At 38.1% G+C, this 16,503-nt stretch overlaps 1 protein-coding gene across 13 annotated transcripts in view; it reads right to left on the bottom strand.

The window, feature by feature from the left end:
• The window catches only part of Dock7 (dedicator of cytokinesis 7), a 156,493-nt gene that overhangs the window by 39,193 nt on the left and 100,797 nt on the right, over positions 1–16,503 (bottom strand). For 7 of the 13 annotated variants that reach the window (XM_090334719.1, XM_090334707.1, XM_090334711.1 and 4 more), the window contains 7 exons: positions 15,057–15,227; positions 14,168–14,307; positions 11,034–11,203; positions 7,788–7,942; positions 5,836–6,018; positions 5,575–5,734; positions 466–562 (listed from right to left, as the gene is read on the bottom strand). In XM_090334719.1, the coding sequence (XP_090190845.1) occupies positions 466–562; positions 5,575–5,734; positions 5,836–6,018; positions 7,788–7,942; positions 11,034–11,203; positions 14,168–14,307; positions 15,057–15,227 (1,076 nt within the window). The remainder of the gene's footprint in view (positions 1–465; positions 563–5,574; positions 5,735–5,835; positions 6,019–7,787; positions 7,943–11,033; positions 11,204–14,167; positions 14,308–15,056; positions 15,228–16,503) is intronic. The other 6 variants (XM_090334709.1, XM_090334710.1, XM_090334712.1 and 3 more) reach the window with 1 other exon arrangement.

Raw genomic sequence — 16,503 nt, 5'->3', positions numbered from 1 at the left:
CTCAAGAGCGTGAGATCTATAAATTGTGGTTCAAAGCCAGTATGAGCAGGAAAGCCCCTGAACTCTTATTTCCAATAAACTACTCAGAAATGGCCATAAGTGGTACTGTGGCTCTAGTAGTAGATCAATAGTCTTGGACCAAAGAAGCTAAGGGACAGTACCTAATCCCTGAGTTCAAGCCCCAGGACTAGCATTTAAAAAAAAATGCTAGGCTCACGCCTATAATTCTAGCTAATCAGGAAGCTGAAATCTGATGATCTTGGTTCAAAGCCAGCCCGGTCACTAAAAAGTCCATGAAACTCTTTTCTCCAATTAATCACCAGAAAATTGGAAGTGGCACTGTGGCTCAAGGGGTAGGACGGTAGCTTTGAGCTGAAGAGCTCAGGGACAACACCCAGGCCCAGAGTTCAAGTCTCATACAACAACAACAACAAAAAAGAAATATCAAATATAATGTTATCTTACTTGTCAAGCTTCTCTGTATTTTGACGCCAGTGGGTCATATCCTTTCTCCACCTCAGGTTCTCTTGACTTCCAAAAGCACTTCCAGATGGACTTCTCTCTGTCAAGTAAATTGCAAACCAATTAAAAAATGTTATTTCAGTTAGGTCATATATGTTTATATTTGCAAATATACAAGAAATACTCCATGTCATTGATATCTCATACAACCATTCAACACTCAGAACAATTGGAAGAACATAACAATGGCACTTCTTATTTTAAAAAATTTGGCGCCGGGAGTTTGGCCTAGTGGTAGAGCGCTTGCCTAACATGCACAAAGACCTGGATTTGATTCCTCAGTACCACATACATAGAAAAAAACAAAAAGCCAGAAGCGGTGCTGTGGCTCAAATGGTAGACCTTGAGCCTTGAAGAAGCCCAAGGACAGTGCTCAGGACCTGAGTTCAAGGCCCAGGACTGGCCAAAAAATAAATAAATAAAAAGATGTGTATTAGAGTACAGAGGATATGAAGGCCAGCCGTGGTCGCTCATGCCTGTAATCCTAGGTACTCAGGAGGCTGAGATCTGAGGATCGTGGTTCAAAGATAGCCTGGGCATTAAAAAGCCCACAACACTCATCTCCAACTAACCACCAGAAAACCAGAATCAGAGCTGTGGCTCAAGGGGTAGGGCAGTAGCCTTGAGATGAAGAGCTCAAGAACAACAACCAGGCCCAGAGTTCAAGTCCCATGACCAACCCCACCCTCCCAGCCCCACCCCAAATGCATAGGTTTTACTCCTGATTTTCTTCTAAGGGCCTAAAGGATATAATCATATTTTCTATCACTCTCTTATATCTTTAGTCATGATGTTCTCTTTGAATTACCTATGAGCATGAAGACTCATGATAAGACATATACTCCTGATTTAGGACATGTGCAATGGCTGTGTTCCTTTTACCTCATAGTTCTACTAATTTCCACTGATTAATCATTCATCACTTCATCCGAAAACCTCTTCCTACTCCAAAAATTCCTTTCCTATGAGTTTTTCTTCCCCCCCTGTTAACAGCACTTGTGCTGTTTTGTGGTCACAAAAACACAAGTTACTTTGGGAGAGAAATAGTATCTGTTTTGTCTAGCATTTTATGGCCAGGCTGGTAAGGTGTCTGGCACACATCAAAGATCAATAAGCTTCTGTTCAACAAGTAAACAAAATAGAATGAATTCAGAAAGTAACTACTTCCTGCTAGGTGTCAAAGACTCATGCTTGTATTCCTAGTTATTTCAGAGGTGAAGACTGGGAACATTATGGTTCAAGAGTATGGATCTCGAATCTAGAGCGAATCATGTTGAGTGAGACAAATCAAGACCTAAGGAACAAAAGGCGCATGGTATCCTTAATATGTGGCTATTAAATCCAAAGACTACAAGAGCGAGGACTCAATAACTGCATACCCAATGCTATGGACATGGTAATGGAAATATAAATGTAACTATATAGACATAAAAACCTATGACTCTATATACATAATGTTTTATTTCATAAATTAATATGTTTCTATGACATATTAACCCTTAGCCTAATTTTGACTAAGTTCTAAATACTAAGTCCCAGTGATTATAAATAGAGATTCCCTTCTTGAACACTTGTTTGTTAAACTTGTCATTTAACATATGATGTAAAAATCAATGTTAATAAATTCTTTAATTAAAAAAAAAAAGAGTATGGATCTCAAACCTCTTGAGACACCTCATCTTAATCAATAGCTGGGTGGATGTACATCTATCACTGCAGCTACAAGAGGAAGCACAAATAAAAGATTGCATTTCAGGCCAGCCAGGATAAAAGCAAAGACTATTAGGAAGCCATCAGGAAGCCATCGCTGGCATAGAAGTCCACAAAACTCCATCTCCAAAATACCTAGCAAGAAGCTTGGCAGAAGGCATAGCTCTAGTGATTGTATGCCAGCTGAGCAAGCAAGTCCAGCAAGTATGAAGTTCTGGGTTCAAATCCCAGTATTAGCAAAACAAACAAAATAGGAGACAGGGGGCTCATGGAGTAGAGAACCTGTATTGCAAGCATGAAGTCTTGTAGTCAAAACCCTTCTACCACAAAATAATAACAATAATAAGCTGGGTGTGGTGGCTCACATCTGTAATCCTAGCTACTCAGAAGGCTGAGATCTGAGGGTCATGGTTCAAAGCCAGCCCAGGCACTAAAGTCCACGAAATTCTTATTTCCAATAAAATAAACCAGAAGTAAACCAGAAGTGGTGCTGTAGCTCAAGGGGTAGGGCTGTAGCCTTGAGCTGAAGAGCTCAGGGACAACACCCAGGCCTATAGCTCAAGTCCCAGGACTGACAAAATAATAATTATGACAATAACTACTTCCTTGGATCTATATGGGGCAAAGAAAGAGGAAGACGGGATTTCTCTCAGGTGGTCTAGTCCATGTTTGAAGACAGATGGAATGTTATGGGTCTTTTTATTGGGCTAGTTCTGGGGCTTGATTCCAGGGCCTGGGTACTGTCCCTGAGTTTTTCTATTACTTAGTTTATGATCTTAGGAAAGTTCCATACTTCTGACTTTTAATTTCTTATGTAAAAGACAATTATTTCTTAGGCTATAAAAATAATTGACTATTCTAAGTAAAAATATTTACTCTCACAGTTTACATAGTAAGTTGAAAGAAAACAAAAAATTACATTGTAAATAATATATAACTACAGTTAAATAGTGTTATATTAATCCTTTCATAGACAAATTCTAACTCATTATAAAATTCTGAACTCATATAGCCCATAAAAAGCTACTTAAGGGGCTGGGAGTTTGGCCTAGTGGTAGAGTGTGGTGCTGAGGCTCAAGTGGTAGAGCACTAGCCTTGAGAAAGTCCAAGGACAGTGCTTCGGCCCTGAGCTCAAGCTCAGGACTGGCAAAAAAAAAAAAAAAAAAAAACTACTTAAATAAATAACTACTATGCTAATGAACTGTCAGAAAACTAAAATGAGCAAATACTAATTCACATTAACACTCACATTTTTGTTAATAAATATATAGTACTCTTAGCATGTGTTATATAATATTTGTATACAACTCTGGAAATTCCAATGTTTACAAATATAAAGGCAGTAAGATCAGTTGCTAAAGTATCTTCTAAGTTTTCTTTCTCTGTTTCTCTCCTTTGTCTGTCTGTCTGCTTCTGTCTCTCTCTTTTTCTTTTTTGTAGAGCTGAGGACCAAATTCAGGGCCTTCCGCTTGCCAAGCAAATGCTCTTTCCAATTCCATATCTTTCTTTTTTTCTTTTTCTTGTTGATCGTTGGTCTTAAACTCAGGACCTGGGTGCTATACTGGAGCTTTTCTATTCAACTCTAGCATTCTATCACTTAAACTCCTCTTCTGGCTATTTGTTAGTTAATTCGAGGTAAGAGTCTCACAGACTTTCTTGGCCAGGCTGGTTTGTGAACTGCAATCCTCAGATTTCAGCCTCTTGAAAAGCTAGTAATATGAGCTTAAACCATTGGCACCATATCATCTAAGTTCTTGAACAGTCACAAGTAGATGAGGGAAAGGAAGGTGGGAGGATTAAGGGACAAGCTCAACCAGTGTACAAGATCTAGGATTAGTAATAGAGTTGAAACACTACTGCTATTTTTCCTGATATTTGAGTCTGATGAGCAACATTTTTGATAAAGAATATACTAATTTATTGTACAAAGAATTTTTTTTTTTTTGCCAGTCCTGGGCTTAAAGCTCAGGGCCTGAGCACTGTCCTTGGATTTTTCTCAAGGCTAGAGGTCTACCACTTGAGCCTCAGCACCACGTCTGGCTTTTTCTAAGTATGTGGTATCAAGGAATTGAACCCGGGTCTTCGTGCATGCTAGGCAAGCAAGCACTCTACCACTAGGCCAAACTCCCGGCCAAGAAAATTTTTTTGTAGTAAAAAGCTATGCTACATAGAATGGACACATTGATGTGTCGATGGAGGTCTATATAATAAATAATATAATAAATGTGCCACTCTATATGCAGTGTTGACAATGGAATAAGACACATATATGCCTGGGCAGGTAAATCTCTGTATCCCATGCTCAGTTTTAGTATCAGACTAAATTTATTAGAAAGAAAATTCTGAAACCTGTTTAAAAAGAGGGGAGCTGGGTGCCCGAGGATCACACCTATCATCCTACCTATTCAGGAGATAAGAGTCCTAGATTAAAACCATCCTAGGTAGACAAATCCTCAAGATCCTTATTTCCAAATAATCAGCTAAAAGCTGTAATCGGGCATACTTTAAGTGGTACAATACCAACAGTGATTTAAAAAAAAGTCCCTGGTATAATGTTTTATTTCATAAATTAGTATGTATCTATGATATACAAACCCTTAGCCTAAAAAAAAAAAACAAAAACTAAGTGCCAGTGATTGTATATAGAAATTCCCTTCTTGAACACTTGTTTGTTAAACATGTCATTTGAAATATGATGTAAAAATCAATGTTAATAAATTCTTTAATTAAAAAAAAAAGTCCCTGGGCCATTGGTGGCTCACGCCTACAATCCTTGCTACTCAGGAAACTGAGATCGTCCTCAGTTCAAAGCCAGCCTGGGTAGGAAAGTCCATGAGATTAATCTCCAATTAGTCACCAGAAAACCAGAAGTGGTGCTGTGACTCAAAATGGTAGAGTGTTAACCTTGGACAAAAGAGTTCAGGGACAGTACCTAAGCACTGAATTCAAACCTCTTAACAGACAAGAAAATAAGGTGAGTGAGAGTGTAAGCTCTGAGTTCAAGGCCCAGTACCATAAAACAAACAAACAAACAAGAGTGGGGAGCTTCAGATGTAGATCAAGTGTGAGAACACTTTCCTAGGAAGTATAAGGCCCAGAGTTCAAACCTCATTATTGCAATATACACATATAATAATACAGGGTACAAGTTGTTAAATAAAACTACCCAAAGCAAAGTGGGGAGCATTTTCGACCTTTAAAATCAGAACTCTACCTTGTATGCTACAGAGAAATAATTACTGAAGTTAACTCAAAAAAATGATTAAAAATAGAACTGCCACTCAAAATTTGTAACAATGATGACTATAATATATAATTCAAGAAAATGAAAAGAATCCTCACCAGGAGAAGATATTGTGTACATACCGAGCTGTCCTCGGCTTCGGCGCACCATTTCTTGCCTAGCACCTATGCTTCCAAGAATAGCTTCTTCAAGTTTTGCTCTCATGTCTTTTGATTTCTTAAAGGTCAAACTATTCATTCTTTCAAATACTTTTTTTCCCTAAAATTTACACATTAAAAAAAAACACAAAGAAACAGGAATTAAGAAAATTTACTTCTTCCTTTTCCACATTATATTTCCTTATTACAATGGCTACTTACTTTGTACTCAAAGCAAGACACACAAAGATAAAGCAGGTCTAACAGACGATTTAGTTGTAGGACTGAGAGATCTGTAAACCACTTTTGTAGAACTGTTTCATCTGCATTCTTGAGAACCCAAAGTAGACAGATCAAAAGACTCCGACTTGATTCTGCTGAAAATGTTGTATGCTGCCTGCCACTCTGAAAAGAGCAATAGAATAAGACCTACTAATCAATTATTAATTCTTATTTATTGGTTGCCAATACACAATATAAACTGGGTATTTTTTCCCCTAAAAGTAGCCAACTAGGAATAGTTGTTCATGCTTGTGATTCCAGCACATGAAATCTAAGGCAGAAAGATCACAAGTTTTTTTGTTCTTTTTTTGTTTTGGGGGCTTGAACTCTGGGCCTGAGCACTGTCCCTGAGCTCTTCAGCTCAAGGCTACTTGCCCTACTTCTTGAGCCACAGCCCCACTTCTGGTTTTCTAGTGAGTCATTGAAGATACGAGTCTCACTGATGCCTGGGCTGGCTCTGAACCTCCAATCCTCTGATCTCAGCCTCCTGAGTAGATAGGATTATAGGTTTGAGTCTGGCAGGAGAATCACAAGTTTTAAAGCCAGTCTGACCCTTGGGAACGAGTTCAGGGCCAATTTGGGCTACACTGAGAGACTCCTGTCTCAAAACTCAGAAAATAAATTGATACGTGAAAGAAAAACAAAATCAATTATTCAAAAATTAGATTATTAAGAGAACCATTTATGCCGACACTGGTAGCTCATTCCTGTAATCCTACCTAATCAGGAGGCTGAGATCTGAGAATTGTGGTTTGAAGTCAGCATGGACAGGAAAGTTGGGAGACTCTTATCTCCAATTAGCCACTAAAAAGCCAGAGGCAGAGCTATGGCTCAAGTAATAGAGTGCTAGCCTTGAGTAAAAAAGCTCATGAACAGCATCCTGGTGTTTAATTCAAGCTCCAGAACTGTCACCAAAAAACAAATAAAAACAAAAAGCTGGGTACCTGTGGCTCTTATCTGTAATCCTAGCAATTGAGGATGTTGAGAATTGAAGATGGAGGTTCAAAGCCAGCCCAGTCAGGAAAGTCTATGAGACTCATCTCCAATTAACCACCAGAAAAAGCCAGAAAATGAGCTGTGGCTCAAGTGATAGGAGTACTAGCCTTGAGCAAAAACAGTCAGGGATAGCAAGCCCTGAGTTCAAGCCTTAGGATCACTTGCACGAGAGTGCACATGCACACACACACATCTAACACCTTACAATTAATGCCTAAAGTTTAATATTTTCTTGGCAGCAGACATAAGTCAATGGCAGGACATTTAGAATACAAAATAGAGCTTTCTATAATGTCAGCAATTTAAATGATTGAGGCAAAAAGACTACAAGATCGAGGCTAGACAAAGATCACTAAAAAGCCAGTGTGGAGCCAGGTAACAGTGGTTCAGGCCTATAATCCTAGATACTCAGGAGATTGAGATCAGAGGAGCACAATTTTGAAGCCAGCCCAGTGCAGGGAAGTCCAAGAGACTTTTATCTCCAATTAACTATCAAAAGCTGGGAGTGATGCTGTGACTCAAGTGGTAGAACACTGGCCTTTAGCAAAGATGCTCTGGGACAGTGTCCAGGCCCTAAGTTCAAGACCGAGTACTGGCACACATAAAAAAAAGCCAGGATAGAAATTTTCAAAATTCTAAATGCCATAACATAGGGCTTTATCTCATCAGCCATGGCATAATAGTTTAAATAAAATTTAACAGTAGGGGGACAAAAACATGAAAAGGAGTATCAAGGTTCAGGAAGTAATGTACCCATTACCTGACAAAGGTAACTGTAACATCTCTATACATTATCCTGACAATAAAATACAATAATTTAAAAAAAAATTAAGAGTAAACCATAGACTCAGTTATTTTAGTGCATGCCTTTCATTTCTGCAAGAGGAATGATTTACCGTTGATGTGAGCAGGAAACTGCCAGGTCTTGTTAGCTGAGGGACTGATGTTCCTGCAATTGCCATGGCAACAGTCTGGCTTATCATACTTCCATTCTCACTTTCATAATCATCAGGAGCCAGATAAATTGGTCTTCCTCTCTGATTGTGACTTTCTGACAGAAAACCAAACACAATCATTTAGCTCAACCAACAGTTAATAAAGCACACAAGTCTTTTTCTCTTTCCCCATTATTCTTCAGAAGAAAACCCTATAAATATCTAATAGTGTGAACAATGTAGAAACTAGAAATATGAACTTCTAGTCATAAAACCAATCGTAAAGTCAGGTGCTGGTAGCTTACACCTGTAATGTTAGCTACTCAAGAGGATCAGGTAGGAAAGTCTGTCAGACTCTCATCTCCAATTATCCACCCAAAAGAAGTGGAGCTGTGACTCAAGTGACAGAGCACTAGTCTTGAGCAAAAAAGATCAGGGACAGTGCCTAATCCCCAAGCCACAGAACCAGCAAATAACAAGAACACAACAAAACCCTATGTGTAACTTTTGATTCTCCAAAAACTACCTATACCTTGTTGATTAAGCTTTAACATCATCATAAAGTTGCTGAATACATATTTTGGAAGTTTTCTGTATTAAATATAATGAAAAATAACTAAGAAACAATAACAGTTAATTTTTTATTGTGATACACAATTTACTGGCCAGATGAACTGCTCACGTGGAGATGTTTAGGGTCACAGAGCAGTTTAAGGAAAATTTAAACCAGAATAGCAACAGGAGGTGGCTACAAAATTATTAGAGTACAGTACATAGTACTCTTTCCCCACCCCCAGTCATGGGGCTTGAACGCTGGGCCTGGGTACTGTCCTACCGCCCTATCCTTGAGCCACAGACCTACTTCCATTTTTCTGATGGTTAATGGGAGATAAGAGTCTCACAGACTTTAAAGCCTGGGCTAGCATTGAACCTCGATCCTCAGATCTCAGCCTCCTAAGTAGCCAGGATTACAGGCGTGAACCATCATGCCTGGCCATACTACTCTTAAATACATTTTTATATTGTTTATACTTCTCAAAGCTGTACTAATCTATACTTCTGAATATCAAAATAACTTTTAACTATTTATAATACATTTGGTATTCACTTATTACGTTTTTTTTTTTTCTTTCTTTCTCTAGTCCTAGGGCTTCCCCTAGTCAGGTACAGGGCCTGGGCACTATATCTGAACTGCTTTGCTCAAGGCTAACCCTGTCCCACTTGAGCCACAGTATTACTTTTTGTGTTTATATGGTAGTAGGGGATGGAACCCAGGGCTTCATGCATACCAGGCAAGCATTTTACCACTAAGTCACATTAATTACCTATGTAGTATTTATATATTCATGACATATCTGACTTTGTTTTAATTATTTTGGCATTTCCAAGTTATATGGTTTGTTTTTCAAATGCTTGTAAATTTCATGCCTCCTCTGCCAAAAGGCCTTATATTAGATGCACAGAGTTCAAACCTATGTTGCACAAGGGTTTTCTGTCATTAGCTACTTTAAGTATTTTAAACATTAACTGATTTGTACAGTAGTAATTTGTAGTTTGGGGAGAACTTTAACCTAACAGTTAATAATATAAACATTTCTGCTTTGTTTTTCTTTTCCCCTCTTTTTTTTTTTTTTTTTGCCAGTCCTGGGCTTGAGCTCAGGGCCTGAGCACTGTCCTTGGACTTTCTCAAGGCTAGAGCTCTACCACTTGAGCCTCAGCACCACTTCCGGCTTTTTTCTATGTATGGGGTACTGAGGAATCGAACCCAGGTCTTCACGCATGCTAGGCAAGCACTTTAACCACTAGGCCAAATTCCCGGCCAACATTTCTGCTTTTAAGTGAGGAATTTTGTTTTAGTGGCCAAAATACTGAGAGGAAAACCTTCATCCCTTAAAGGCAAAAAGTTGGTCATTTTTGAATTACCAGGACTGTTAAAGCTCCTAATACATGTCAGCACTCTAGAAATGGTTTTTTTTAACTTTATTAAGCTGGAAATATTTTTGTAAAGTAAACTGTTACTTTAAATTGCATGTATCTGAACAAAAATAGAGTCTAAATATGACACTTACGTAGACTTTAGCTATTAAAAGCAAGTGGAGGGCCTGGAGTTTGGCCTAATGGTAGAGTGCTTGCTTGCCTACTATGCAAGAAGACCCAGGTTTGATTCCTTAGTACCATATACATAGAAAAAAACTGGAAGTGGTGCTATGGCTCAAGTGGTGGAGCACCGAGAAAGCCCAAGGACAGTGCTCAGGCCCTAAGTTCAAGCCTCAGGACTGGCAAAAAAAAAAAAAAAAAAAGCAAGAGGAAATAAAAGTTTGTAAAAAAAAAAATAGGTTTGTCTATGTGTGCTTGGTCCTGGGGCTTGAACTCAGGGCCTGGGTGCTGTTCCTAAGGTTTTTCAGGGTGGTTTATGCCTATAATCCTAGGGAGATGATCATAGAGAACAACTTCATAAAGTCTCATTTTAATCACCAAAAGCTGGGTGTGGTGGTTCATGCCTATCATCCCAGTTATAGCCTGGGGGCTGGGAATGTGGCTTTGTAGTAGAGTGTTTGCCTAGCATGCATGAAGTCCTGGATTCTATTCCCTAGTACCACATAAACAAAAAAAGCCAGAAGTGGCACTGTGGCTAAGTGGTAGAACATCAGTCTTGAGTAAAAGAAGCTAGACAGTGGCCAGACACTGAGTTCAAGCCCCAGGAATGGGGAAAAAAAAGCACCTACCTAACAATTACAAAACCCTAATTTTAAATCTCAATAATTCCAACAAAACAAAACAACAAAAATACTACATCTGCTTGGTGCTAGTGGCTCAAGCAGGTAATCTTAGCTACACAGGAGGCTGACCTCTGAGGACCAGGGTTTAAGGTCAGCATGGACAGGGAAAACTGGAAAGTGGAGCTGTGCCTCAAGCAATAGAGCACAAGCTTTTGAGCACAAAAGGTCAGGGACAGCACGTAGGCTCTGAGTTCAAGCCCCAGGATGGGCACAAAACAAAGCAAAACAAAACAAAAACTCTAATACATAGAAAAGTTTTGTCCTGAATTTTCTCCTGTAGTCAAAAGTTTTAATCAATATGGCTAAATATTTAATTAGTATAATTTCCATATACTTATTTTCTAAAGTTCTTTATTGTGGAGATATTTTCCAACTTTTCTTTTTTAAGAAATCAAGTTTTAAGACTTCTCTTAACCATACAAAGTACCTGTAAAATCATATAGCTGAGGTACAGTTTCCATGATAATACCAATCAGAGGAAGATACAGCATGGCCACCCGAGCCTTTATCTGAGGGTCAGAGTACCGTGGGTCAGAGTCATGACTGGACAGTAAATTGTGTACCATATTGATGACTTTCTTATGCAATCCAAACAGTCTATTTAAAAAAAAAAGACATGAAGTAGTAAGGTCACAGTGATTAATATCTTTAAAACAAACAGTACATTGTGCTCATCAATCAATTTAGCTTAATTTCTTAACTTTGGAATTTATATTTAAATGTATTTCTGTAAAACACTAATAATTGAAAAGTAAGTAAAATACATTAAAGTACAAAATTTATAAAGTACAAAGATACAAAATCAACATTTTGACAAGAACTTCTTAATTGTGCCTTTGCATTTAAAGAACTTAATAGAAATTATAGTAATGATTTTAAAATAAAATTTTAGTGCTGGCACCAAAGGCTTATGCCTGCAATCCTAGCTACTCAGAGGTTGAGATGTGAGGACCATGGTTCAAAGCCAGCCCAGGCAGGAAAGCCTATGAGATTCTTCTGTCTAATTAACCACCAAGGGCAAAAAAGGCCAGAAACAGAGCTGTGGCTCAAGAGTAGAGTGCAGTCTTGAGTGAAAAAGCTCAGGGACAACACCCAGGTCCTGAGTTCAAGCCCCAGGAATAGTACCCCCTTTCTCCCCCCCGCCAAAAAAACCAGGTAAATTTCAGGCATTTTAGATTTTATTGTAACACACTGGATTATTTATTTATTTAATTTATTTATATTTTTGCCAGTCCTAAGACTAGAAGTCAGGGTCTGGGCGCTGTCTCTGAGCCTCTTTGTTCTCAAGGCTGGCTAGCACCCTACCACCACAGCCACAGCACCACTTTTGGCCTTTTCTGAGTATTACCAGAGGTAAGAGTCTCACTGACTTTCCTGATTTCTGTGATCCTCAGATCTACAGGACTATGTACTCTACTGGGTTGGGTTCCCTTTGATAACTATCTCTAAATGAACTTCCTTATTTACATAACTCATTTAGTTTCTTGTGGTTTTTCTACTCCCCATTTCCCTTGGTTTCAAGAGATTAGACTAATAGTCCAGCAAGACTTACTTTTACCTCACATAATCTTTTTTTTCTTTTTAATTGTATTGTAAAGGTGATGTTACAGTTATATAAGTAAGGTAATGAGTACATTTCTTTTTGAACAGTGTTACCTGCTCCTTCATTTTCTCCCACTCCACCACCCCCATCTCACATATTCTTATATCTCTTCTTAGACTGAAGGCATTTTAACTATGCAAATAAGTCAAGCTAGAAATTCACTTCAACTTGAACTAGCCCTTAACACAGCATCCAGTAACAGTTTCAATAGCAGTTTCATACCTCATTGTCTTCCCATAAGCCTCACCCATCAATTTCAAGGGAAGATCTTGACTGCTACCTCTCACCTCAAGAATGGCCAATTTGAATTTGCCATGGAAGATCTTTTATCATATGTCCAGCTTCATATCTACTGAAGTATCTTTTCCTTTTGTACCTTCTCTCAAATTAATTTCTTCATATGGCCATAGAACTCAGACTTTCTTCAACAATGACTTCCTTCTCTAAATTTTTTCTTCCTTTTCCCAAATCCATAATCCTTCTATTTCAGTCTCCCAAAAATACCATGACTAGATGGGCACAGCACTGTGCCAGGTAGGCTCCCTACAGTTTATTTATTTATTGGAGTCAATTCTAGGGCTTTAAATCAGAGTCTGGGTATTGTCTTTAAAGCTTGTTTTGCTCAAGGCTTGAACTCAACCACTTGAGTCACAGCTTCACTTCCAGCTTTTTTGCTGGATCATTGCAGATCAGAGTCTCATGGACTTCCTTGTCCAGGCTGGCTTTAAAACATGATCCTCAGATCTCAGCCTCATACAGCTAGGATTATAGGCGTAGGCCACTAGTATCTGGCTCAGGAATATTTGTTGAAGAACCATCTTTTTTAAATAAAATGTTACATAATAGGATGACAAAAGATAAATTTTCCATGTAAGATTGAAATTAAAAACTAGACCCTTTTTAGTACCTCCTATAGTTCAATGATATTGAGTCTATTTTGGACTAATTTTATAATTATAACAGCCTATTTTTTGTATCAAGAAGGAAAAGAATGATATTAATGAAGACACTATACCTCAAAAGTTTCAAAATATCTCAAATATAGAGATGATAAAATATGAAAGTTATTCTTTTTTTTTTTTTGGTTGGTGGTGAGACTTGAACTCTGGGCCTGGGCATTGTCCTTGAGCTCTTCAGCTCAAGGCTACCATCTTACCCCTTGAGCCACATTACCATTTCTGGTTTTCTAGTGGTTAACTGGAGATAAGAGTCTCATGGACTTTAGTACCTAGGCTGCTTTGAGTAACAATCCTCAGATCTCAGCCTCCTGAGTAGGTAGGATTACAGGCGTGAGCCACCATGCCCAACAAATGTTATTCTTATATTCTTATTTATTGATAAAATAAATAACAAATACTGGACTCTGCAAATAAAGAAGCAGAAAGAGTGGGAAATAGTATTATTTTGATTCTTAAGAAGTGTAACTGGCCAGGCTCGGTGGCTCACTCCTGTAATCCTAGCTACTCATGAGGCTGAGATCTGAGGATCATGGTTCAAAGCCAGCCTGGCACTAAAATGTCCATGAGACTCTTATCTCCAATTAATCACCAGAAAACTGGAAGTGGCACTATGGCTCAAGGAGTAGAGTGGTAGCCTCGATCTGAAGAGCTCAGGGACAACGCCCTGGCCCAGAGTTCAAGTCCCAAGACCACCAAAAAAAAAAAAAAAAAAAAAGAAGTGTAACTGAAGGGCCAGGGGCGTGGCTTAATGGTAGAGTGCTTGCAGCATACATGAAGCCCTGGGTTCAATTCCTCAGTACCACATACACAGAAAAAGTTGGAAGTAGTACTGTGACTCAAGTTGTAGAATGCGAGCCTTGAGAAAGTCCAAAGACAGTGCTCAAGCCCTGAGTTCAAGCCTTAGGAATGGCAAAAAAAAAAAAAAAAAAAAAAAAAAAGTATAATGGGATACTTCTAACCCACTGTCCAAAATCACATGGTAAAAACTGATCTACTCACCCTTCAGCATCAGGATCTAAAATGACAGCCAGCTCTGTTAACACAAGGCCTGCTAAGTAATGCTGCTGGCGGAAAGGCAAGGACAATTCAAACATATTTGCAATCTTCTGGTCTTGTACATTTGTGGAAAATCCAGAACTCTGTTGGAAAATAAGTTAGAACAGCATTATAACAGCTATGCAACAAAGAATTCTATAGTCAAAGCATTAAAACAAATGAAATGTGAGCATTATTTAAAATTTTTTTGTTGTTGTTGTTGTTGGTCATGGGGCTTTAACTCTGGGCTTGGATGCTGTCTCTGAGCTCTTCAGCTCAAGGCTACACCCTACCCCTAGAGCCACAGCCCACTTCCGGTTTTCTAGTGGTTAACTGGAGATAAGAGTCTCAGGGTCTTTAGTGCCTGGGCTGGCTTTGAACTGAGATCCTCAGCTTTCAGCCAACTAAGAGGATTACAGGAGTAAGCCATAACATCCATCTTATGAGCATTATTAAAAGTAAAATAAACTCAAATTGTGGAACTATCTAAATAAGGGATTGTATTTGGATGATTTCACTCACACAAACATTTACTCTATTAAAGGAGTAAAACATAGTAGCTAAAAATTTAAGTTTTAAAAAAGGCATTGGGTCAGAATTTAGCTTTGCTACTCAGTAATCTTTGTTTCTGTTCTTTTGATTGTACAATATGGATAATGATTGAATTTAGAGTTGTTCTAGTGGCTAAATGAACTAATACCTATAAAGAACTTAGAGTTGAACTTGTAACTATTTGTCAATAAGCTTGAGCTAAGTCTGAGTGAGCTACCACTTTTCCATTCATTCTTTAAAATCATTTTTATTATTCACAAATGTGGACTTTAAAATTCACATGTTCATATACTTTATGTACCTGAGATGTTGCAGAAGAAACAGAAGGTGATGGAGACGCAGGTGGAGTTAGCAAACTGCAGGGTAAATTCAGTGTAACATAGTGCTCATGGCTGCAGATTATTCGCAGAAAATCCAACCTCAAGGACACCAGAACACTTGGATTTGGTAGTGAATAAAGCTTTGCAGACACCTTTGCAAGTATTGCATAAACAAGAGAACCCAATTGAAAATACCATTTCTCTAATATCAGAATGTCAGATAAATACTTAAAGATTAGTATTCAGTGGGTAGTTTGGGGATTTAAAGTTTAAATAATAGTATCCCTTTGCTAGAAAAATAAAATTTGAAACTACAAGATTTTCTGACTAACCTAAAGATGCATTTTCAAATTTACAATATGGCATCAGCATTTTTACTTCTTAAAAATAAGATGGAAAAGCATATCACCAAAAATTTTCCTATCACTTCTTAAAAGAAATTCTCCATCCTCTTTATAGCATATTGTATTTGCCTGTGTTTATAATTGTCCATTTTTCCAGTTATATCATATGACTGAGGAGATATACTATAAACTGATTTAAGATCTACAGCATTCATAATGTAAACCTCTGTTTGGCAAGTATGGGAAATTAATACTTCTAAAAATAAGACAGGACATGTTTTGGTAACAATAGGCTATAAATTTGCATAGAAAAATATAGAAAAAGTACTTATATATGACTCTATGAATAGTTAACTTATTAAGACAAACAACAAAGGCATCCGATAGAACAGGATTTCAAATTCCTAAATATTACAATGTCAAATAGCGCTCTCTTTCTCCCTCCCCCCACCTCCTTTCCCACTCCTGGGGCTTGAACTCAAGCCCTGGGCACTGTCCCTGAGCTTCTTTTGCTCAAGGCTAGCACTCTACTACTTGAGCCAAAGTGCTACTTCCAGCCTTTTCTGTTAATGTGGTACTGAAGAATTGAACCAGTGATTCATGAATGTGAGGCAAATACTTTACCACTTAACCACATTCCTAGCCCTGCCAAATAGAATTGTTGACCAGTAGTTTTCAAAAATGAAATTTGTAGACCAGCTGAGAAGTCTTTAAGAAGTGATTCCTAAAGTACCCTGCCCAATCTCACACCATCCTCAGGATTCAAGCTACTCAATAATTCTAGAAGGGAATATATAAATACACACACACACACACACACACACACACACACACACACACACACACACACTTAAAGCTCTTTAAAAGGCAATTCTGAAATAATTTTACTATTTACTACCCAAGTAGCCTAGTAGAGCCAGTAACTACTGTTTTCCAACAGTCAGGCTAGCTTATTTATCACTGAATAAAAAATAAACAAAATTAGCTATTTGTGGAAATGATACAGAATGTTTCTACTTTAGTAAAGGCAAGAAAATGAATGAACATGTTGGACTTCAGTAAACATCTGACCATTATTTCAAAC

Source organism: Megascapheus bottae, chromosome 6, assembly GCF_031878675.1.
Source record: "Megascapheus bottae isolate mThoBot1 chromosome 6, mThoBot2.hap1, whole genome shotgun sequence".
In the NCBI taxonomy this organism is placed as follows: domain Eukaryota; kingdom Metazoa; phylum Chordata; class Mammalia; order Rodentia; family Geomyidae; genus Megascapheus; species Megascapheus bottae.
This window is presented reverse-complemented; position numbering and strand designations above follow the sequence as displayed.